This window comes from Amblyomma mixtum, chromosome 4, assembly GCF_055824585.1.
Source record: "Amblyomma mixtum isolate Tamu chromosome 4, ASM5582458v1, whole genome shotgun sequence".
NCBI lineage: Eukaryota > Metazoa > Arthropoda > Arachnida > Ixodida > Ixodidae > Amblyomma > Amblyomma mixtum.
In genome coordinates this window covers 67831679-67858425 of record NC_143015.1, presented here as the reverse complement: position 1 = coordinate 67858425, position 26747 = coordinate 67831679, and the positions used below count along the sequence as shown (strand labels likewise).

Genomic DNA, 26747 nt, shown 5'->3' with positions numbered 1-26747 from the left:
CAAATGATGGCCCGAGGCTCTTCTGAACTTACTCGAGCTACTTCCCATTGGCTGCAGGTTGCGCGACACTCCTCCGAACTAACCCGAGCTTATCCGAGCTGCTCCGACCTCCAGAGAAAATTCTTGGACTGGACCGTATTAAGCACTGCTTTCACTCCCAGGGCCTAACTCCCAAGAGGATGTGAGACAAAGAGTCAAGGAGCTGGTCGAGCCTGTGAACCAATAGAGGAGGAGCAAAAACTTTAATTAGAAAGCTATACTGTTGTCACCCACACTTCGCGCACTTTTACGTGGGAAGCTCCCAGACACCCTTAGAGCGTGTGGGGGTAGCGGTCTCGGACTCAAAGGAGATGCCCTCGACTCAGCGTGGCAAGCTCAGCGGAGACCAGCTACCAAGTGACAAGAGGTTTTTGGGTGTTCGGTGCCCAGCTTTCGCTGGTCGCAAGCCAGAGAATGGGTCGGAGCCAAAGGTTTACAAAACCAAACAAGGTTTATACAGCGATGAGACGATACAGAGGATTTTACAATCACTAGTACAGGCACATACAAAGTGATTAGCAGAATAATGCAACTCCTGCAAAGTTAAACTCGAGGGAGAATGCAATACAAAGGCAATATTACACCTAGAGTGCACTAACACACGAGAGAGAGATAAACAAACAAAACACAATTTGTTCACCGGGCACTGTAGCAGTCCGACGACCAGAGTTCCACGACGATGCCGTCCCGCAGACTGGCGAACTTGCCTCGTCGGTCCGATGCTGGCCGAGTGGTGTTTTCCCGGGAGTCGAACGGGCGCGCTTAGATGAAGCTTAAACGGCGGTCCGGACTAATCTGATAGTCTGTTTGTTCTACGCGCCGGAGTAGGCGCGCACATACACTCAGCATCGGCAGTGCTGTCTCCCTTCCCTCTTCTCACCGGCCGCGCGTCCCCATTGGTCAGAGGTCAGGGGTTGCACCTCGAAGATTCGAGCGTGTTCTGGCGTGGCGCCGTCGCCAACGTCCGAGTGCAGAGGAGGGGGACATGTCTTAGCGCACGCAAGGCTACGCCCTTTTCCCCCCGTCAGCTGTAGAAGCAACTCGGATGTTCCAGAGAAATCTTCGACATGGATGACTCATTCCCTCGGCGCACGCCGCGACGATGAGCGGTGGTGAAGGGGAGAGGTAGCCACGCGCACAGCGGGGGTTTTCGTTCTCTCCCGTTCGGCTCGCGCCGGCGAGACGCCGTGCGCGCGGCGGTTTTTCTTTGTTTGTTTCTAAAATGTGCCGAATTTTGTGACAACTGTGCACGTCTTCTTGAGTGCAGCGCTCAGTCCAGGGTTCTATGTGCCTCCGCGGTCCTGCAGGCCCGCCAGAACAGCTGTCGGTGGTCTTGCGGGTTCGGTCTGATGAAGGGTCGAGTGGAGGGGCCGAATATTTGTGGATCCGGACAGGCCGCCAGTTGAAACTGATCCTGGTAACATAGAACGCTTCAAATGTACAAACTGAAGCTAGCCTGGCAGTGCTGTTGTAGGAATTAGCGCGAGTTAGATGACATATGTCGTAGGAAGCCTAAGAACAGAGATGGCGCAGAAGGCAGGTGTGAACTGTTCTTTCTTGGTTTCGCAGACCGGGGAAACCTAGATGCGGGATACCTAATATCTGATGATAGCTGGCCACATAAAGAAGTTGTGGGGGTAGTTATCGTAACTGAACTTAATAAGAGGCCGAAGGTAAGCGTTGCACAGTTCGGCGCATCCTCTTCCAGTCATAATGACAATATAGTCGAAAGGCTCTACGAAGACGTATGGTATTCAGTGAGTAGAACAAAAACGCATCACACTTCACTGCAGGTGGCTTGGTTGCCAAGAGGAGTATTAGCCACGTTCCCCTGTTGTCAAGCATGGGTTTTTCACGCAGAAGGGCTGCCTTTCAGTGGAAACCACGGTGGAAGCTCGCAGGAGGTAAGGAGGGTGTCCTAGGAGCTCTCGGTTACTGGGTTGGTCGGTGAAAGCCTGACTAGTAGTGAGGAAAAGCAAGGTGGAAGTGAAGTGGGCTAGGGGCGAGGAAAGCATGGTGAAAGCTCGGAGGAGATTTTGTCTCTATCATGCAGTTCGCGGCGCTGCATCGTCGCATGTCGCCGCGTTTGTAAACAGCCTATACGAACCTGCGCTTTCAAAACCCTGGCGCCCTTCCAACTAGTCAAAGATCCCAACAACGTAACACGCCGCGCTCAATAATAATGTTTACAAATTTCTTTCCGCGAGGTTCCCGATCTGTGCAGCATATCGTGTGCATAGTGAATTTATAACGTCGAAGGGAAAGCTTCACGGCGCGCAGAATAGTAAAGTTCATGGTGGCGCATCATGATGTCTTCTAAAGTTGCAGCTAAAAAACATGATCAGGGTATAAACCAAATACAAGACTGGAGGTAATGGTCGAAGCAATCTCAGCAACACACGTGCATTATGGGCGAAAAAAAAATGCCGGTTATTAATCTGAAGAGTAATCACGCGATCGAACTTACGCCTTGCATTCCGTTAACATTTTTCATTTTATGCCATTTAGATTGTATGAAAGACCTTGCGCAACTGCCGGCGATATCTCTTTCCTCATCAAAGGCGGAGAGATCCCGAAAAAGATATCGGCGGATATACAGTGTGAATTATGTAATGAGTGACATGTTGCTGTTTTACCATAATTATGCTGCTGCATGAAAGAATCGCTCCTATATTTAGAGTGCCCTTGCTTGGAGCACGTCGACCCGATGTCTTCATCCTTCAGCGAGTGCACTGCTATTCAAGACAGAGACAGAGGTGAATCCAGACCCGCACACGTGGCCCATCTCAGTCGTCATCATCATCTTCAGCCAAGGGACACCCAGAGAACGAATCTCACTGGGCCCATGAATCTCCCATCAATTCTGCCTCCTGGACCTGAAACCACATTACTACAGAATGTTTCCACGGGTCGTGGCTAGATGTTCCCCTCCGCCCTTATCTACTGAGTTTTCCTTCTCTTCATCCCCACTCTGAAGCTTGACTAGACAACCGGTTGCCACTTCTGCTCTGCTCTGATTACATTACCGGAAATACAAGAATTTCCTCGCAGTGGTTGAGATATAGCCATGATTAATGACAATGGGTAGGAGCTTGATCTCGTGACGTTGACGATAATGTCAGAGATGTTATTGTGTTCAGACAACAAATAAAAAATTTGTTTGAAAAACAGAACAAGGAGCGCAGCATATCAGTTACTGTCAATTCCTTGATGATGTAGAGGGTGGTAGTACAGGGAGTTTTTTTCAGGCCGATTCCTCCAAGTCCTCTCAAATATTTGATAACTGCATTTCCAGTTCTCATTTTATACTTAGTATGATTCATTTGTCGCCTGCACGGTGGCAGAGACTGAGAGTTTAAAACTTTGAACGGCCAGGAAACTATGTTTTAAGCAACGAAGTCCATTATTTCTGACAGACTGCAACTCCTGATATTCATTTTAATGAGTGTTGCTGCAGCTGCAATGACGTGTCCTTCTCGAGTTTTATGCAGCCGCTCATACTCGATGTTATCCAAATAACAGCCGGAATGAAGATGGGTATAAAGGAATTCATGCACGCGAAAACTGCGATAAAATGACGCGTGTAACAAACAAAGAAATCGGAGCAAACAATAATAAATTATTCTTTGTTTCTTCTCTACTGAAGAAGACATCTGGATGGGTCGTTCTCAGTTGAGTTTTTTTCTCATTTATAGAAAGGTGCTTACGACTACAGGAGCTTTTCTGATCGAGACATGCAGAGCTTTGGCTTAGCCTTCCTACAAAGGTAACTTAATACTTACGAATTCCCTACAGGCCTACTAGTCCTTTACATTGACAAGAAAACTTGCGAAAAAAATTTAAATACAAGTTGCAACCCGAGAAATATTCTAACGGAGAAGTTTTGTTGAATTACATACCTAAACCTTCTCAGTCAGTAGACGGGATATGCTTGTTAACTTCTATGGTCAGTCTCACATAGTTTGTCTGGCTCGCTGCGGCGTCAATGGGTTGACATTATAATGATCATATTTTTTGTTATATTGCTTCGCAAACAATAGGAATGGTTGAGCAGTCCTGGCCAAGCATTCTTGACAGACAGCAGTGATCACGCATCACACAAACCACGCCCGAACTATTCGGAACGAGATATACGTATTACAAGTTCGAAATGCAACCAAAGAGAATACGGACCCGGTGGCTAAGTAAAATAAGCACGCCTTTGATGTGGAGCTTTTAAAACTTTTAGAAAAGTTGAAATGTTTCACGGGCAGAGAACGAGGTGTTCATGGCTTGGCGTGCATAAACAGAATAAGGGTCCTCTAAATTGAGGTGCACTTTCTCGGTCAGAGGTGAGAGATTTTTGTCAATACCATGCAAAGCTGGGCTCAAAATGAAGCGCTCACAGAATGAGACAGATATAGACAGCACGGGAAAATAAATACAAATTGAGCTTGCAGTCGCAGGGAACGCTAAAGCAAGCACTTCCTCCAGGGGATAACACGGGAATATTTCATTACAACGATCGACCTTATCAAATATTGCGTTGTGACTAACAAAAGAATATAAATAGCATCAAGAATGCGGCATTTTGAAGATGAAGCAAAACATGACATTTCATTGTGGGCGAACGGGAGCACAAGCACTTTTTATTAAATTCGTTGGGTTTCCAAGCAAAAGTACACAAATATAAAAGTTTTAAAGCAAGTAAGTAAGAGAGTTCTGCATGCTTCCAAATCACAAATATGTAACCAGTTATTGTTCTCTTCTTTGTGTTCCTTCACACACGACTTTTCAGTGCTTCAGTTCCGGAGCCTTATAACTTATGTCGCTGGCGCTTGGTTCTAGACGCATTCGAACACCACTTTCGCGGAATATGTAAAAGTGACCTTGCACGGCTGCAAAGGATGGCTATAAAGCTTCCGCAAAAACTTTGAAGCTGAAGAATACTTCATCGTTGTCCGGGGCACCAACTCAGGACCACTGCCTCGCCAGAACAGTCGCTCTACCAACTGAACTAATCAGGAAGGGTAAAACATGGTGGCGAGAGACCATGTTTTTTCCGCAACTCGAAGTGGCAACTGTGTTGTTCCATTGTTTAGGAGAATGCCTCAAGGTCCAGGAGGTGTGTGAAACAAGAGTTATTACTCATTGACCTTCACCCATGCACCACAATAGGCGTACAGTTATTGCTATGCATCTAATTACTCCCTTATGGCTGATTGGTTATTGGGGTCTAATGTTCCGAAGTGACTCGGACTTTGAGGGACGCCGTAGTGAAGGGCTCTGGAAATTTGGAACCCGTGGGGTTTTTTAACGCGCACTGACATCGCACAGCACAGGGGCCTCCAGCATTTCGGCTCCATCGAAATGAATCTATTCCATCTTGGGGAACTTCACCAAGCCTTCGACCGATGGCTGCTATTGCGCTGATTGAGCTTGTGGATAAGGTGCATGCGGTAGTGTGGAGTTCTCTTTCGAACTAGAGCCCCCAAAAATAGTCAACGATATCGATTCTTCGTAATACAAATCAAACTCACAGCTGCGTGGTGTTACTGTTCGTCGACAAATGCGGTATGGTGCTTATTCTAACCGATCGCAAGTACGACACGCAAAGGTGGAACTGGCTAAAGTCAGCGCTCAAGATACGCACTCGCCACCTATCCAACCAAGCCCGCTCCTCTTCACGCGTCACGGTTCCCAGTTTTCCCTCCAGCCTTCTCCTCCGGTTTTCTCCTCATCCTTCACGAAGCATCATCGATGGCCGCCATCAACCTATACAAAGACGGAATAAGCAGAGGCGAAGAAATTGAAACAGCAGTTAGATTTGGGCAGTTCACACGGCCGGACACTTTGCTTTCATATCACAGCGCTTTTGAGGAGCTTTTTTTTTTCTAGCGAAAGCTACACAAGGATAGCTAACACACATTTCTCCGTGAGCCTCCGAATAGCCTTTAAGCGAATTTGAGATAAGTAATGATTGCACATCTGCCTTACCATGTGCAGTCCACCTTGGTGCTGCAGCAGAATACTTCTGACCTTGACATTTGCTCACTTGATCTGTGACCTTCGACCACTTGACCTTGACTTTCGACTTTTCAAGTTGTCGGTAGAGGTTGTTAAGAGGCCACGTGGCAATCGATTGGCGCCATGTGATTCAATCTAAATTTGTAATTTCAGGGTATGGGGTTCATAAGCCGGAGCTGTGCGTTTTCACTTAGGCACATGCCATGGAACTATCTGCAAGATTTCTTGCACATCTCCCTTGAGTGTTTGTAGGACGTCCTGAAAAAAAGTGCACGACGTCTTATAAACATTCAGTAACGGTCGCAGTAGTCACATGAGACGCCATGAGACGCAGTAGTCACATGAGCATGTGACTGATGCGGCATGTAGTCACATGAGCATGGACCCTGGAGTGATCTGACTTCAGCTACGCGTGGGAGAATAGCCTTACTGATATTTTTCGGGACACGTATTTGATAGACACCCTTTGATGTTCCTGTTAGTGGGTGCGCAGTGCGCAAGTGTTGCCGATGCTTGATTTCTCCTTTCAGGTTTTGTTTTCTTCCTTTTCCTTCTCTTTTCCGCCCTCTTCAGTTATCCTCTTCTGGAGTAGCATGCCGGATTAACAACCACGAAAACCTCTGATGTATTGATAAAAATTTCTCTCTCTCTCATTGGAGGGTAAGGAAGAAGGAGTACGCAGAAACCCGAGCTTCAGCAGGTATAAAATTGCCTGCTGCCAACTACGGGCCTCCCGAGCTCTTATCGGACAATCGCATTCAAACAAAACGCCGGCCTCTTCTCACGTTCAGCAAAGCTGTACGTCGGTATTTTCCTTTTCCAGAGTTTCCTTATTTACCGCAACGACTTCGTTTCAGCCGTCCTGCAATGATGGCAAGTGCCATGGCGTGCATGGCGTTGGTCCTGGTTTATCTAGCCAGTCCAACAAGTGGCTTAAAATCCGCACGTTTTTTTCTACCCGAGCTTTCAAGCAGATGCAAAAACTGTAAGTAACGTTTTTCATGTCATTCTCTTTCAAGGTCCGTTTCATGGGTGATAGCTAATTGCATGTAAGGAATGACATGGTATTACCGGGAGAGTAAACACTGTGTTGGAAAATAAAAGCTAATGATATGAAGGCTATTAAGCATGAATCATGCGGAAGCAATTCTTGTTCATGGGCGACTGAGGCTATGAGAGAACTCGTAGTGGGCAGATAATTTATACCAACTGGGTTGCGTTGGTCAAAACATGCACTGATATAACGTGCACAGATATCACACAGTAGAAGGCCTCTAGCATTTCCTCTCCTTTGAAATGCGACTGCCGTGGCAGGGACCGAACTGCGTCTTTCGGGTCCGCAGCTGAACGCGGTAACCACTGAGCCACTGCGACGGCTAAGTGGAGTGAATGAAGTAGGATAGCGCGTCTATATGGATAACAAGAAAAGGAAACGCCTAGCCTATTTAATTAACGCAGTGCATTCCAAGTGAAAAATAAATATAGTCCTGAGCGACGCAAAGACCTGTGGGCTCTCAAAATTGAACCTTGTGGGAAGGTCCGTGCCTGAAGCAGGATTGCGTTATTTGTAACGAACAAAAAACATCCCACTCGATCCTACCGTGCGCTATAGATTGTGATTTGTGTTTTCTAAATATTCTCTTTCACGTAAACAGAGCTTAGGCTACTCATTTCCTATTGAAAAACTCCCCAAACAAAAACTAATAACGCATTGTTCATCCCAACGAGAACTAAATGCCCGGTGGTCGCATTTCGATGGAGGCTGTATGCTAGAGACCCGTGTACTGTGCGATGTCAGTGCACGTTAAAGAACCCCAGGTGGCCGAAATTTCCGGAGCCCTTCACAACGGCGTCCCTCATAGCCTGAGTTGCTTTGGGACGTTATACTCCTATAAACCATAAACTGATCGTTGAAACGGGATTGCGAAACTCCCAGATGCCAGTGATAAAAAGCTGATAAGTTTGGACTCTCTAATATATTATATGCGCGCGCCCTTCAAACCTCTTGTCGATCGGCAGCTCACGGCAAAAACACAGCTAGCACCGAGAGTTCACTTTGTGACCAAGAGAAACGTTACATATATTCTGCAGTCTTCTCTGCCATCCCAGCTAATTGGCCCTATACTGGAAATGTACATGGGAAGGCCGGTCCTACAAAGGACCACAGTAACACCATGAACTTCCAATATTGGGCCAATAACCTGTACTGTTTGGGTTTGTCTTCCTTTCTGAATCCTGATTACCGATCGCACAAGGTTTTCCTTGTTTCAAACGGCATAACAGATGAGAGATTAACTTGCTCGTCTCAAAGGATTGCTCCAGCCTCAAAGCGGTCATCCAAGAGTGTCGCAGATTCAACGCAGTCTAAATTCGTAGCAAGCAGCTCCGGCGGCTTCCAAACACGGCGTTTTTGTTAAGACCTGCGCATATCACATCACATGATCTACCCACCAGCTAGGCTTGACATATGCGGCACGGGGATCAGATTCGTCTGCCAACAAGTAAAGACTATGGTGTCTCCTGCTCCTCACCATAGCGACCTTGAAAGCAGCTCTGCCGTCCTCTCATTGGTTCACGTCGATTTGCGGCGTACAATTACGAATCTTGGCTGCCTACATACTTGGCGTTTTTTGTTTTTGTAGCGTAAACTACACTACGTGGGTTGGAGGAAGCTTCGCGTCCCCTCTGCGCCGACCACACTGCGCATGCGCGGCAGCCGCATGACCTCACGACAGACGCACGTGTGTCGCCCTCGCCGCCGCCGCCGCTGCCGCCGCCGGCGCGCGCTCCTCTCCGATGCCCTGCCGGTCGGCGCATTCCAGAGGACTTGGCGCATTCCAGAGGCGTGAAGTCACAGTCTCGGCAGACACTCCGGAGCCGCGTGCTTCCGCCGCTGCGTTTACGACTGCCGCGCCGCGAGCTACTGCACATGCGCGAAAAGGGCGCACCGTGCGTGTATAATGCGCGGGACATGCTGTTTATGCTGCGCGCTCTACATGGAGGTTAAAGAAAGTCGAGCCGCTGCCAGTCGGCGCAGAAGACTGGAAAACCTCATTTCCTCAGACCCCGAGGTTGTCGCTTGGCAGTTAGCCGCTTACGCTACGTGTATCCTGGCATAGCAGAGCTAAGCCACTGCCAATTTTTTTTTTCGCTGTTTTCCACTCGGCAGCTTCCACTCCCATGCTGGTCCACTAAAAAGATTTGAAAGGAAAAAACTACACATAATGTGGACTACATTCGGATCAGTCCGCATGCTTGCTATGCAAGCTATGCTTGCTACGGACTTTTGCTATGTAGAAGACGACGTTGAGCGGGAGGTGCCGCGGGATGGAGCCCTCGCGCTAGGCGAACAGGCAACGGGAAAAGATAGTTTTGCTCGGGATTCGAACCCATCTGATTAGTGCCTACGAATTAAAATACAGAGGATGTTTACTGGATTTGAATCGTCGCGCACGCACGGATTTTTGCAAAGTAGGAGACGACGATTACTGGGCAGTGCCTCGGGATGGAGCACCCGCGATAGGGGAATAGACAACGAGAACAGACCACAGATGATTTTTCCGACGCCGGGTACCCATCAGATTAGTGTTTACACTAAAAAAAACTGTATGGAAGAGCAAGGAAGCCCATACGAGCAGAGCTTTGCATCGAAAGGGAGACAGCGCTCAACAAAAAACAAAAATTACTGGGGCGCTTAATTATTAACATGCGATGAGAATGTTTTAATCGTCGTCTTCTACTTGTTGAAATAGCTACAGTCACTGACTTAGCTCAGTAATCCCTGAATGCTTACTGACATTGGCTGGTTAGTCCTACACCTTCCGCGGACTCTTTAGATATAGTATATATATATAGAATACGAATACAGAGCATTTTGGCTTTGCCACTGCCCCGTGGCACTATCCATCCATCTTTCTGTCCGTTTGTTCATCTGTCCTTCTGTCCGTCCGTCTGTCCGTTCGTCTGTCCGTCTGTCCGTTCGTATGTCCGTCCGTTCGTCTGTCCGTTTCTCTGCTCGTCTGTCCGTTTCTTTTTGTTCCTAAATTCGTCGGATCGTTTCTGTCCATCTGTTCGTTGGTTCATCCTTATGTCCGTCCGTCCGTCGGTCCATCTGTTCATTGCTTCGTCCTCACGTCCGTCTGTCTGTCCATCCGTCCGTCCAACCAATCCCCGATGTGCGGCTGCGGTTGGCCGCATAAAAAGCTGCCTTCCGTTTTCACGTAGCACGTCGTTTCCTCCATTTCGTCTTTTTTTACGCCTTGAATTATGTGCTCACGGCCATCCGCGGATAGCTGCTCTAAGCTCATGAGCGTACCTTGCAGACTGAGAGCCTGAATCCGGGAATACGAAAAAAACAGTACGTCGCCAGGGGTGATAACAAGTAAAGCTTATAACTGTGAAGGTTCTGATTTCAATTTCACCTACTCGCGTTTTGGTGCATCTAAAGTGCATTACTTCATTTTTCTTCACACTTTCTAGTTACCACACACATGATAATCTGCATAGACAGCACCAGCCCTGCAATCGTTGGACTTCGGAAGGCGTATGCTGCGGACGTGAGTGAAACTACGCACGCTTGTTTGCATTCAGTGGTATAGCTCCACAGCGAAACAAACGTCTGATTCAGCACCTAGAAATTCAGTTTATTCTGCCTTGTCGTTTTAAATTTCACTGTCCAAAATAACGTTGCAATACACTTTTTAAATATAATTTATTCATTTCTATTCGGATTGAAATTTTGGCTGGGGCAAACGATATTTTGTGGGATGTATTTGAGGTCGCCAAACTTTCACCTACTAACGCAGTGAAGTTGTGCTGTGGCTTACCATTGCCTCGCCAGGGTGTCAACGCTATTCAAGCATCTTATTAGTATCCCGCTTTTATTATCGGAGTTGCAAAAGCGTTTTAACCACGTGTACTTTGAGCCGAAGAGCACGTATACGCCATTCTCTGATAGCCCATGACCTCGCATGTCAGATGATCTTCAACTCAGCGCTCCATGAGAAGCTCTCAATGGGTAGCCAGGAAGAGAAAATGAGAGTATTGTATTCCTTCTAAACAGTTAATTCGCCAGCCGAATAATGATGCAGCATCACTGATCCGAGTAAATACGGATGTGGTTGGTATCGGCCTCATAGCTGAGGTGCAACGGTGAGCCGGTTGTATATTGCAACGAATTAATGCGAAAGCCTTTAATGGCTCATACTGTCGTCCGTTAACAAAGCGTGTCACACGCGTTTAACTCGGGAACTAAAAAAAATAGAGGAAACTAATAGCTGCCTCAAAGAGAGGAAGACAAAATGAACCTAGAAACCAAGTTTGATGACTGTAGATTAACTAGTTAATTAATTATACGCAAAAATGTACAAATTGGGTCTAAATAGCACGAATGTCGATATAGCCACGGGAACGGTCTGACGTCACATTCTCCGGAAGTCGTCACGGCATAGTGAAAGTTCTCACAGAATGGTCGTAAAAATGTCAAATTTGTGTCAAATTTGATCGAAAAATGTGTAATTAAGCATAATTAACATTTAAGAACCCCGAAAGATGTGTAATTTGGGTATCAATATAGTCACGGGAATGGTGCGACGTTGCCCTGGTCTCTGATCTCGTTCTGCAGTACCGGGACTGCACGGATTCTCAACCAGTATAGCCTGAAGTAGTACCGGCGTTGTGTGTGGCAAAGGCTTAATGGAACCTGGATAGAATGAGATCTCTTGATTTCTTTGCTGCAATCTTTGCCTGCAAGACTCAATTCGTGACTCCGGGTGGGCAATGCGTCAAGTCCACTTCACATTTGTTTTTTTTGCGAAGCTGTTGTCCGTTGAAAGCTTTTTATTGCAATCTTTTTATCTTCGGGAGTGTTCGTTGCTTATGCTTGTTTTTATCTGCAGCTTACAAAAACGTTTCAGGTTCTATGTATATTTGACAGATGAGATTGGGAGATACGTATGAAATAATGGAAGTAAAATACTGTTAGTCCGTAACGAGACATCTTGAACTAAGTAAAATAAATGTAAGATTCCTGTATCGATTTATTTATTTATTTATTCAGAATACCGTAAGGGCCCAGCAGGGCATAAAATACGGGTGGACTGATGAAAAACAAACAAATTTGCACAAAAGTTTTACAAAACAGCAGAAAAAGTAAGAAAAAATACACATACAAACAGGACAAGAAAAATTCCAAATAATTCCATAGAATTCAAGTACATGCGATACCCAAATGAGCACTGAGCAACAATAAATATAAAAGACAAGAAAACATTAAATTTCCGAACTGTTATACTATTATTGGTGTAAAGAATTGTTAGTGATGTAGACTGAAAAAGTGGCAAGTTTGGCATTAACACAATGCTAGATGGCAAGGAATTCCACTCATTTATCGCCAGAACAACAGGTGAGTATTAGTATCTTTTTGCGCGCTCGAACACTGGGCAGGCTTTATGAGATGTAATGCATTTCTACGAATACAGCAACGCAACAGGAAACACGGGAACATGGGTTTTGCCCTCAATTCCTCCTTTTTGTCGCGGGCAGTAAATTACAGTTGGTAAAGGGAAAACACCTCCAATAAACGAATTGTCCACTCTTGATGTGCCAATGTCGGCGAGAAAAGTAAACTTAATAACAAAGTTGATTAAAACCCCTTTCATTTCAGAATGTTTTTGGTCCTGAACCTGTTTGAGTAGTTTTGATCCAGTCGGAATAGGTTCCAACCGGAACGAAATGTTACTCCGGAGCCCAACTCCGGAATGAATTGGAGAGGCATCAGCCTGAACACGAACCGAACTGTAAAGAATTGCGGGTTCATCTCTGTTTCTCAGTCTGTCATCTTTTGCACTGTGTCAGTATATGAAATTCAAACGATATAGCCTAGCCGTTGCTCCTTCCCGTGCACCTCTAAGGAAGCTCTACAGGGTAAGCTGGCCTTGATACAATTTGTTTGTTTTTTTTCTGCCAAGCGTGGCAGTTGTCCTAGATTTTCCTACACTAAATAGAAGGTCACAGGACACCTACTGCTTTTGAAGACGTTATTAAGGGATCCTGTTAACAGGAGGGATCTTGCTTATTTCTCTGTCTTCTTGCGTCGTAGAGGGCACTGCTTGGGATGATGTCACTGTATACGGCACGCAATGACAAGTTTTATGTCACTGCATGAACACCAATCAGCTTAGCTTGTGACGCCACCAATCAGCTTAGCTTGTGACGTCACCACCAAATCCGCAAAGCCAGGAAACATGTCCTTAAGATTTTTTAAGCGCAAGGCAGAGGCAAGTGCTGGCCGTGAAACCCCGCATTCAGCGCACAAAAAATCCCACAGTGCACGTCTACATTGCTGGTTGACCGAAGAGCCGTGCTGAAGCCACCTGTTGAAGATATCCCGAATTTGCCTTGAGTCAAAAATGATGACATCTTTCAGTAGTCCACTCAGTGCGAAGCCGCCACATTTCTCCATTGTTTCACGGATGGCGCAGCTTCCCCAAAGCGCCTTATACAAATGGGCAAGAAGAAAAATCAATAAAAAATAGCTTTATGGTAACTGAGAAAGTGCCATATTGGGTAAAACGACTTTGGTCCTATCAAATGGGAAACTATAGAAAGAGTCATGATGAGGAAGATGATTCATATGATTTGTTAGCATTTCGCAGAATACAGGCGAAAAACGATGCGGGCATGACAAGCATCACCAAGGCCAAGGTTTGGGACGGACCAGGGTAACTGCAGTGTGTCTAAGGTAAACGTCAGCAACGGTTGCTGATGGTCTGGCGACTCAAGGGCGCGAAAAGGTCTGAAGAAGAAGTTTTAATGAAAGAAAAGAAGGCATTCCGTGAAGGCTATTTTCACTTGTTCTTCAAGAAATGTAGAATCAATAGCAGTTGACGTTTGATTTAGATAAAATGTATGGTCAACAGATTGCGTCGAAAATTAAAGGTAGCCTCTCTGTCCACCATGCGTCCAACTAGCAGCACCAGCACTTACTACACAGACACACAAAAAAAAGAGAACAGCAAGCTGTGTAAAAAGCAGGTAGCTACTAGAGTTTGGGATCATGAAAAGAAATAGAGCAGATAAAAACAAAAGCTGCTAAGTTTTCGTAATACACGACATGAATGGATCTTCAGGCCTTTACCTACGAGAAGGAGAAATGATGGAGTAGTGTGGGAGAAAGTTGATGTTGATGTCGGCTGATGTTGTCGGGTCCTATTTTCTATGATAAAATTATGATAAAAACCGAGCCAAGGACAAGAAAAAGTGCCCACAAAAAAAAAAGATTTCTGTAGCTTCGTGCTGCCTGATGACTGGTCCAAGGACCAGTGCAATGGTTATTCGTCGTTAGTGTGGTCGGATTTACGGTTGATTTAAGGTGCTTTAAGGTGTAGGGCTTTGAAAGTTTTACGCAGTGCCAGTGCAAGGAAGTGCAGTGCACTTTGTGCCTCCGCTGCTTTTTAGTTTTTCCTGAACCTACGAAGTGCACTTGCGCGTTACAGCGCAATTTCTCCAGACTCACGTAAAATGATGTGATACAAAGGCAAAAAGTTGGGTATTTCAGAAAATGCGCTAGTAATATTCGAGTTCTTCTGTAGGGTAGTGATAAAATAAGCGGCACATTGCTGCTGTGGTGTATATATATACTGCTATAAACTCCCGCAATAGCCTCTCTCGATATTCACTATTTATTGTAGATGATCCAGAAACCGGAATTTCAGAAGAAATCGGCCATGTGCTTCGATTCAAACGCGGAAAAGCCTTCCCGAAACGCGGAAGAAATCTGCGCAAACCCCACCGCGGTAAGTGCGAATTCGTTTTCTTTTCTAAATATCCATCATTCAGTTATCACAAGCTTTTGATATGTTTAGGGTCCACGATACCTGCAGGGATTGAGTAGGCAGCATATGCAAGAAAAGGTCAGCCACTTTGCAGCTGATCTTCTGCGATGAACAAGAGCATGTGGGAAGGGTCGTTCGCAGTTCAGATAACACTCACTGTTTGATGGAAAGCACGTCACCTGACCCGACAATCATCAATGGCCAGAACGAAGTGACTTCACTTTCTAGGAAAGCATCACAGCTTCTAATGATGTCACATTGACGACACAAAATGTCATGAGCTTTCCTATGCATTATTTCAACGAAGGATGGGAAAATAAATACTAAGAATAAAAATGCCCGTCCGAAGCCGTAAATTTCTGGTTCCGGTTTTCGAGGAAGGGAAAGGGCGGAGCAACTGCGGAACTTCGCGGTGGACGCCTCAAGTGCGCTTTGGGGGAATCGGCAGCGATGAAAGATGGAGTGAAAGAAAGAAGAAAAGAGGAAAAGGGTCCACCTCTGTCCGTGTGTAATGACCCAAATGTTCGTTGTGGGGAAGCGCGCAGTGCTGGCTGCCACCTCTTCTCCGCTTTGTCCTCCGCGAGGACACCACGCCCTCTTTCTTCAGAAGCGCCCCAAGTGACCCGACGCTGTTTTGTTTCGTGGCAGACCACCGGCCCTTCGCCGGTGAGAGAGGACGAGGAGTGCGTATAGCTGCATATGGAAGTTGAGGCCATAAGCTGAGATCCGCAAACGTTGACGTCAGAACGCAACACGAAGGGCCAAAGGTCAAGGGTCACGTTGACAGGGAGAGGGAAGGAAGAACAAAGGGCGCTGTTTGTACGGATACGACACGAGCGGTTGCTAGAACGACGGGACAGTAGAAAAAATTCGTCACAGACACTTAAGACTCCATACTTGCGGGAAAGGGAAAGCATTACTCTCCCTGGGCACGTATGACACAAGCCGGAACGCTGTCCGACTAACCGCTACATCGCAATTTTGATACAGCCGCCACGGTGCCTCAGTGGTTATGGTGCTCGACTGCTCACCCGAAAGACACGGGTTCGATCCCGGCCACGGCGGTCCAATTTTGATCACGGTTAAACTCTAGAGGCCCGTGTGCTGTGCGATGTCAGTACACGTTGAAGAACCCCAGGTGACTAGAAATTTCCGGAGCCCTTCACTACGGCGTCCCTCCTAGCCTGAGTGGCTTTGGGACGTTAAACCCCATGAACCAACGAACACAACAATTTTGATACGGAAGTTTCAGAAGGCATAATATTTATGGCGAATATGTCATCGGTTCGAATCTCTGTCGCAAGCTAGCATCTAACTTGACTACCACATGTGAGCTATATGCAACCAGATTACCTCTCCCACCACCAGGAACGCTGTACGACAAGTGGCTGCCTCACAATTTAGGTGCGAATTCCAGGAAACGCCGCGGTACATGGAGGTCGGCCAGCGGCGAGTAATTACAGACGAACGGCATGTTTAGGACAGCCTGAGGTGTCCGTGCTTTTTTTGCTATGTGCGTCATTCGGCCACTTCATGGCGCCAACCCATTATTCTTGCCATCGCTGGGATTTTCTGTACTATCTGCGAGTAGTCACACACACACACACACACACACACACACACACACACACACACACACACACACACACACACACACACACACACACACACACACACACACACACACACACACACACACACACACACACACACACACACACACACACACACACACACACACACACACACACACACACACACACACACACACACACACACACACACACACACACACACACACACACACACACACACACACACACACACACACACACACACACACACACACACACACACACACACACACACACACACACACACACACACACACACACACACACACACACACACACACACACACACACACACACACACACACACACACACACACACACACACACACACACACACACACACACACACACACACACACACACACACACACACACACACACACACACACACACACACACACACACACACACACACACACACACACACACACACACACACACACACACACACACACACACACACACACACACACACACACACACACACACACACACACACACACACACACACACACACACACACACACACACACACACACACACACACACACACACACACACACACACACACACACACACACACACACACACACACACACACACACACACACACACACACACACACACACACACACACACACACACACACACACACACACACACACACACACACACACACACACACACACACACACACACACACACACACACACACACACACACACACACACACACACACACACACACACACACACACACACACACACACACACACACACACACACACACACACACACACACACACACACACACACACACACACACACACACACACACACACACACACACACACACACACACACACACACACACACACACACACACACACACACACACACACACACACACACACACACACACACACACACACACACACACACACACACACACACACACACACACACACACACACACACACACACACACACACACACACACACACACACACACACACACACACACACACACACACACACACACACACACACACACACACACACACACACACACACACACACACACACACACACACACACACACACACACACACACACACACACACACACACACACACACACACACACACACACACACACACACACACACACACACACACACACACACACACACACACACACACACACACACACACACACACACACACACACACACACACACACACACACACACACACACACACACACACACACACACACACACACACACACACACACACACACACACACACACACACACACACACACACACACACACACACACACACACACACACACACACACACACACACACACACACACACACACACACACACACACACACACACACACACACACACACACACACACACACACACACACACACACACACACACACACACACACACACACACACACACACACACACACACACACACACACACACACACACACACACACACACACACACACACACACACACACACACACACACACACACACACACACACACACACACACACACACACACACACACACACACACACACACACACACACACACACACACACACACACACACACACACACACACACACACACACACACACACACACACACACACACACACACACACACACACACACACACACACACACACACACACACACACACACACACACACACACACACACACACACACACACACACACACACACACACACACACACACACACACACACACACACACACACACACACACACACACACACACACACACACACACACACACACACACACACACACACACACACACACACACACACACACACACACACACACACACACACACACACACACACACACACACACACACACACACACACACACACACACACACACACACACACACACACACACACACACACACACACACACACACACACACACACACACACACACACACACACACACACACACACACACACACACACACACACACACACACACACACACACACACACACACACACACACACACACACACACACACACACACACACACACACACACACACACACACACACACACACACACACACACACACACACACACACACACACACACACACACACACACACACACACACACACACACACACACACACACACACACACACACACACACACACACACACACACACACACACACACACACACACACACACACACACACACACACACACACACACACACACACACACACACACACACACACACACACACACACACACACACACACACACACACACACACACACACACACACACACACACACACACACACACACACACACACACACACACACACACACACACACACACACACACACACACACACACACACACACACACACACACACACACACACACACACACACACACACACACACACACACACACACACACACACACACACACACACACACACACACACACACACACACACACACACACACACACACACACACACACACACACACACACACACACACACACACACACACACACACACACACACACACACACACACACACACACACACACACACACACACACACACACACACACACACACACACACACACACACACACACACACACACACACACACACACACACACACACACACACACACACACACACACACACACACACACACACACACACACACACACACACACACACACACACACACACACACACACACACACACACACACACACACACACACACACACACACACACACACACACACACACACACACACACACACACACACACACACACACACACACACACACACACACACACACACACACACACACACACACACACACACACACACACACACACACACACACACACACACAGGCCACCAGCTTTTCTCGTAATGGCCCTAGTAATGCTTTCTTATTAAAACTGGACCGAAAGTTTCGGCACTCCCTACTGCGAATTTTAAGCCCAGCTTGATTTTGCAATACGCATAGGCTGAAACCATGGACGGTGCTGAAGCCGTCTTCAAGACTGCAATACGCAGCACTTCTCCTTTGGCCTACAAGACCTCTAAAGGCCCTTCAGTGGTGTAGAGTGTCGCGGTGCAGCCATTGCGCGGTTAAGTCGTCCTCTCCCACGTGTGCTGCTCCCTGCAGCAACGCGTTAAAACGTGACTGACTTATTGCTTGAATGCAGAAAGCTGAAGGCACTAAGAGCTCCTGTCCTTTTCGAGAGACGCACAGTGCGCTAGGGCCGGAAAATCAGAGCAACGCTGGCCCGTTACCCTTGATAAACAACGTTGATTTTACAAACAGCCCTCATAGTCGCCCAGGTACGAGCTGGTTCACGGTTCTACTGCCCATTCATGGCTGTCTCAAGTTACTATTGCCAGTTTTAAGCATGTAATGCTTTTAGCTCCCGTTATCGGCAGTGTGGTGACGTCGTGCCGAGACCGTGAGCGAACATCCGGGCACTGAATTCCACTCATCCGGGCACTGAAACGAGAGCATCCGGGCACCCTACGAGATTTAACGAGACTCTCTAAGAGAGAGGGCCGCTTACAGCAGGAGGGGAGCCCCGGGGCAGGAAGCGCTTTGGGCGGAACACGGCCGCCTTGATCACGCGCGCGTGGCGGGGCGAAAAAACTGCTTCGGCGCCGTCCCCAAGGATGGCGCTGCGGTCCCACACTCACGGATGTAAAAGACCGGCCGCTGGGCCTTCAGCTCGTGAAGTTTCCCGCTTTCGCCGGCAGATGTATACACGCTCGCGGAGTATTCGAAGTACATGCACATGTACATTCTTGCCAGGCCTGCGTCTCGTCGTGTCCGCGCACGCTCCTGCATCGTCCTGCATTTCAATGCCGCCACCGTCACAGCTGTTTAAGCCGAGCAATGGAGCCTGACAGAAACCGGACACAGCTGACGAGGCAGGGCGGAAGAGATTCCCCAGACACTCACAGGAAACGATTGCGTCCACATGGGCCAGTCCACAGTATGTGTGGTGTGGTGTGTTGAACACTAGACCCATTTCAAGATATTGACTAGTACCATCTACAAACAATGTGTTATGCCCGTAAACATTTCATGCTTACTCTACTCTCGGTTACGGGAGCGGGAGAGATTTTTATGGCAGACCCTACGCCAATTTGAACATAATCAGCCAGGCACCTCTGTTATAAATGAGGAGCCAAATTCTATGCGCAAAGAATGGCGTCGTTTGGGGAAAGCAGTGCGTCGTTTTTCATAAACCCTCCACTGTATGCCGCCTGAGACATAGCGGACTGCATGGACTGCATTCGCCTTCGCATAGGCGGTTGCGGTGCAAGTTCGATGTTTGACGGCGACCTCATACAGTTACAGCATCCTCCGCCTTTTCATACTCGCCCTCGCTGTGTTACTGCCCTACTTTCTTCGCCGTGCAATAGGTCAGTCGGTTACGACAACAACGACGACGATGCGCAAGACAACGGCGTGCGCCTAAGAGCTGCGCTCTGAAGCCCTCCTCTTGTGGTTCGGTGGACAGCCGAACTCTGACCGCCTCTGCAATTGGAGGGGCGTTTCTCTCGAGCAGATTCACGCAAGAACGACGGTGATTGCTCAGCCCTAATGACGCAGCTGAGCACGTGACGACCGAAACAGGGTTCCTCTACTTCAACGTGTCAAGGTGCAGAGGACCCCAAATTTCAGCCATCAACATGGCCGATCACGTTAATACAAAGGAGAACACCGCCCGCAGCGTCCGGTCCGCCAGTCGCCGTATCCCCCACCTTCAAAGACCAGAAAACGCGCTGTTGTGTTTAATGTGCAAGGATTATGTGAATGTAGAGGCGGGAATTAAATTCAGCGTTGTCGTAGTCTATGCCAGACGGTCCGCAAACCCACGTGACCTAACGAAGAAAGAAAGAGAAATGAAGTTTCTCTTGATGAAGGTTGAGAATGCACCCCGGCTCGAACAAATCAGCTTCGCTGGCGATTTCACGAGATAAAGAGAACAATGGCACAACATCAAGTAACGAAGAAAGCAGGAAAGTGCACGCACGCACTAGCACAAACTTTCAAATTTGAATCTTTAGTATGTCTGACCAACTTGCCTAATTCTATACGCCTCTTAATCACGCTGCATCAGAACACTGTGCAACTGTTTTTTCTTCAGCAAGGCATTCATTACAGTGACGCAGTGTTTTATGTACATAAACTATGCACAAATCCCGCGTGCATGCTTTCGGATTCAAAACACTAAGCAGTCTTAAGTGCCCCGCGAAATTTTAAGGCGAAAGCCTTTAATGCCTCATACTGTCGTTAGCAGACCCGTCGGCAGGAGTGTCGACAGACGCGTCGGCAGATTCGTCCACCTTTCGGCGTCACTGCTTAAAAGGCTCAAGGTTCCAGCATGAATAAAGGCGCATCTAGTGAATGCATGGGCTTCATAAATAAAATAAAAGGAGTAAAGTCAAGAAAAAGAAAATGAAAATAAGAAAATAAACAAAAATAAAAATAAGACGTGAATATAAAATAAAGAACAATAAAATTAAGAAAAGGAGCAAATAATAAATAAAAAATATGAAAAATAAAAAGTAAACAACAACAAACAGGGCGCAAAGAAACGCTTTCGCCTTGCAGCACTTTGAGAGCCAAAGTGCCCCCTGAATTTTTTCGTACCCTGCAATGAACGCAACTTTTTGGTATATATGTAGGATTTCACTATAACAATCAATATATCCGAAGACCACCCCACAGTCGTCTTGCAGTTTTTTTCTTTATTAACGCTTTTGCAATCGTCAAAAGCGTTCCCCATTTGTTTTCTGTCACAGTCTTAACTGTTTGATGCATTCGGCGGAAACTCTTTAGGAAAATGATTTAGCTACATATCAGAAGAATGGATTCTTACCTTCAATATTTCTATAAGAGTATGTTACAATAGTTCATTTTTTTTTTAATTTTTTGCCCGCAAACATTGGACCTGCGTCTACCCGCCTTGTCTGTCTCTCTCCAAGTCTGGGCACGTTCCTACGCCAAACATAGTTTTGAGTCGCTTGAAGTCTGGCAAGGACACAGCCTTTCGTCTCCTCTATGACCATCTTGTATTGTGCCAGCGATGGGATGTCCCCGAGATTTTATTGCGAGCCCTTTCATACCTTTGCACGACCGAATGCACAGCAAGATGACGCAGAAGCCAGCGCAGGCAACCCTTGCGGACTGATAGCGCTCTTATGCTCGGAGGTATGGCACCGTCTTCCTCCAAGTTCTGGACCAACGTGGCAGGCTGCCAGGATGAGCAACTGATCGGGTTTGCGCAGCGTATGACAACGTTGGCCTCAAGGGGTGAGGATGTTGCGAACGCAGCTACTTACGCAAATTTCAAGGCGTTGGCTATAAAAACGTTTTACATGGACCCTGCCCATGTAAATCTTTATTTCTTTTAAACGCTGGGCAATGCCCTGGGGAAGAGGCACAGGTTTCGCGAGTCAACTGCAGTCACTTCAGGCGGCCAGTGCAGCTGACGTCGCAGGCAAGGGTTCAGCAAGGCAGCAGGCACGGGAACAAATACTGAAAGACCAGCTACTCAGACAATTCCTCAACGGCCTACGATATCCGGTGAGTTGTCGCATCGTGCTACCCCAAAAACCTACAGTGACGCTGTACAAGCAGCAGCGAAAGAAGAGAAAAAGAAGGCGATAACCTGCTGGTGCCACTCCACATGGGGCCAACAACAACCGCAGTGAGAAGTGTTTAAAGAGGAGGATAATGACCGAAACGATTTGCCTACCCGCCTGAAGCGGATAGAGCAGCAGCTGGAAGAAAGCCTAAACATGACAGGAGGAGAACACCGACGCGAGTATCGAGTAAGGGGCTGCGGTTACTGAAATCGCTGTGGACAACGAAATACTATTGCTCCAGGTATGACAATGCCTACTGATGGGGAGGCCCGCTGTGCCCTAACCTCGGGGTAAGATGAGAGAAGGTTTATCATCTCGAAGTTAATGGACTCCTTTAGCCCCCTACTCTGGTTTTAAAGCTGTTAGACGGTGCACAGCCCGTGAGGGTCGTCAGTTTTCGGCTTTATGATAAAACTCTGTCAAAGAATATCTTGATAGTGTCAGTAGTGGAGGCACAAATATCAGAAACGAGCTACAAATCCCCACTCCCGGCAGGAAGGACGACGTAAATCATCACCTCATCTAGCCTTACTTCGCCTCCTATATGACAAAGGCCTCTTCCGTATCCCTCCAAAGGACAGCGTGTTGTGCCACCTGAGGTCCGAAAAAATATTAATCTGATCGACCGAACCAACTTTTTGCCATCCCATGCTACTCTTACCTTCTCTGGAAATATAGAACGTTTCCCTTAACGACCCAGGTTAGCTACGAGGGACTTGTTCTACACATGCCAATTGGTTTAATAGCCTGTTCCAAATGTTCGACATGTCTCTCGCTGTAGAAAGCATGGCTGTCTTTTCAGTTCTCAAAACCAACCTACCGCGTTGAGAGCCTATCCAGTACTGAATCTAATACCTGTTTATTGCAGAGTGTACCGAATTCCCTTTTCAAAAAGGGGAAGATATGAATGGTCGGTTGGACATGGTACTCAGGGCTAACATAACTAACCATTGAGCATATCCTTTGAGTGCCCCGGTGCACTTAGTGGAGAAGCCCGATTTGTCATACAGGTTTGTTGTTCACTACTACGATCTGAACAGACTCTTGTAGACTCCTACCCAATCGCTAACGCCTATCTGGCGCTCGTCTAGTAATGTCAGTCACGTACTTACGGTCCTTTATATCGCCAGCGGCAACTGGCAAAATTAATGTGCCCCCGGCAGCAAGGAAAAAAACTAGAGGAGACACTTAAGCTCCACCTTATGGATACGATGCGATAGCGTTGATGGGGTACAGCCTATGTACGCGGAATCGGCACTTTCTACTGCACATTCACAGATCCCTGGGAGTTATCATACCACTCCTCCCTTAGTGGTGCAACGGTTAAGAAATGCGTCACTTCCCTGCGACGGCAGGTGCTGCCGCCTGTGGGGCTTATGAGACACAGGCTGCTCTGCCCGAGCAACCTCTCGCGACTAATTATTAACCACTATTAACCATTAACCCTGCTATTACAATCTGGGCCACGCAAGACAACCCAGTCCACATGGAATCCTGCCTGCAAGCAGCGGCGACACTAGTCGACGACTACGCGGCCTACTGCGGACTGCAGTGCGCCCCAGCTAAATCAAAATTTGTGCACTACTACTTTGTGCTGCTACTTTCTAGAAGATGGTTTTCTTTTGCTAGTTTTCTCCCAAATAAATGGAGAGGTTTCCACGCACCTCGATGGGTAGGTTTTGTTGACGTCACAATGTCATTAGAATTAGGTGGGTCAATTGTCATATCTGTTCCGCCTCACGGAATGTTTGGTGAATATTTAGCTTACGCCAACGACGCCGACAACAACTTTTCTGCGGCACGTCAAATGGAACGCTGCCGTGCTAAAACGCTAATAGCCCGTTTGACGACTTCAAACCTAAAAAAATTACCACGTAACTGGTGAATAGCAAAACTGTCTGAAAAAGCACCGCCGACGCGATTTTCTCAGTATGTACTCGAAAAGAGAAGTTTATTTGCACAAACAGATATATATATATATATACAACACTGTTCATACATGACGTCCCCATGACGTCCCCTTAACATAACAATGCCACGATCAATGAAATTTTCACACAAGCTATGCAGGTGGTGCGAAGGGATCCCCTTCTGATCGTCGGCGACTTCAACGCCCCGAGCAGGCTATGGGGGTACCCCCGGGAGGACAGACGTGGGAGGAAGCTTGCGGAACTTCTTTCCACACTTGGACTTACTGTACACACTGACCCCGCCAACCCAACACGTGTCGGCAATTCGATGCAACGAGATACTTGCCCGGACCTCACATTTACACGCAACATACGCCATGCCGACTGGCTGAATACAGAGGACACTCTGGGTAGTGATCACTGTAGAATAAACACAACCATTTACATGTGTCCGCTGAAACGCCCACTAACACAAGCTCGTAACCCGAACTGGACGACTTTCCGCACCTCTCTACCTATCGTAGACCCCCTCCAGTCGGGATACGACGCCTGGTCCAAATCGTTCCCGTCTACACTCACACCACACGAAAAGCTGATACAGCTCACAGAAATACGACCGGACGAGGACAACCACCTGCTCCACCTTTGCAAAGCGCACCGCAGCCTTACCAAACGATAGAAAGAACATAAACATAACAGACGCCTAAAGAAACGCATCCTCGAACTCACACAACCGGCAGCGGAATATGCTACTCAGCTAGCTGACACTAACTGGGTGGACCGGTGCAACGCGGCTGCGCGCCAGATGTCTGGCCGCAATACGTGGCGCCTCTTCAGAAACCCAACGCCACTTACATAGGGCGTTGCACAACTTTACAGGATCGACAACACAGCTAGCGCACACGTTCAGGAATCGATACCTGTGCAACACTAAGAACCCCCGGCCGGCGGCGTACTCGTATGCAGGCGAAGAGAACACGCAGCTGGACACTCCGTTCCAGCTCCACGACCTCCAGGCGGCCTTAAGCAAGATGAAGCGGGGCACTGACCCCGGGTGCGACAAAGTTACGGTCAAGATCTTCGCCAACCTTCCCGACGCAACCTACGCCGCGTCCTCAAATACATCAATAGCCTTTGGGACGGAGAGACTCCTCTCCCTCTCGATTGGATATCGGCTCTCGTGGCCTTCATCTCGAAGGCCAGCAAACCTATTGATGTTGAGAACCTTCGCCCCATCTCCGTCACGTCTTGTGTCGGCAAGCTGATGGAGACGATGGTGCGTGACAGACTCTCCGATTATCTCGAAACACAGCACATTGTTCGGGCACTATGTTCGGTTTTCGCCCTCACAAGTCAGCACAGGATATACTTTTGTAGCTCTAACGCGACATCTTAGATCCGGTCGAATGTCCCCACAACGACAAGGTGGTAACAAGTGAAGGCGGGCTAGTTGGCGGTTTACAATGGAGTGCATATTGCAACCGCGCAAAACGACGCAGGACGAAAAGAGGAGAGCACAGGACAAGGCGCGTTTTGTCCTGTGCTCTCCTCTCTTCGTCCT

At 47.7% G+C, this 26747-nt stretch overlaps 1 protein-coding gene across 1 annotated transcript in view; it reads left to right on the top strand.

The window, feature by feature from the left end:
- The first annotated feature begins 3773 nt into the window (after positions 1-3773).
- The window catches only part of LOC149346756 (uncharacterized), a 48508-nt gene continuing 25534 nt past the window's right edge, over positions 3774-26747 (top strand). Inside the window, exons 1-4 of the mRNA XM_089541412.1 lie at positions 3774-3805; positions 6903-6973; positions 10525-10601; positions 14736-14840. Coding sequence (XP_089397538.1) covers positions 3774-3805; positions 6903-6973; positions 10525-10601; positions 14736-14840 — 285 coding nt within the window. The remainder of the gene's footprint in view (positions 3806-6902; positions 6974-10524; positions 10602-14735; positions 14841-26747) is intronic.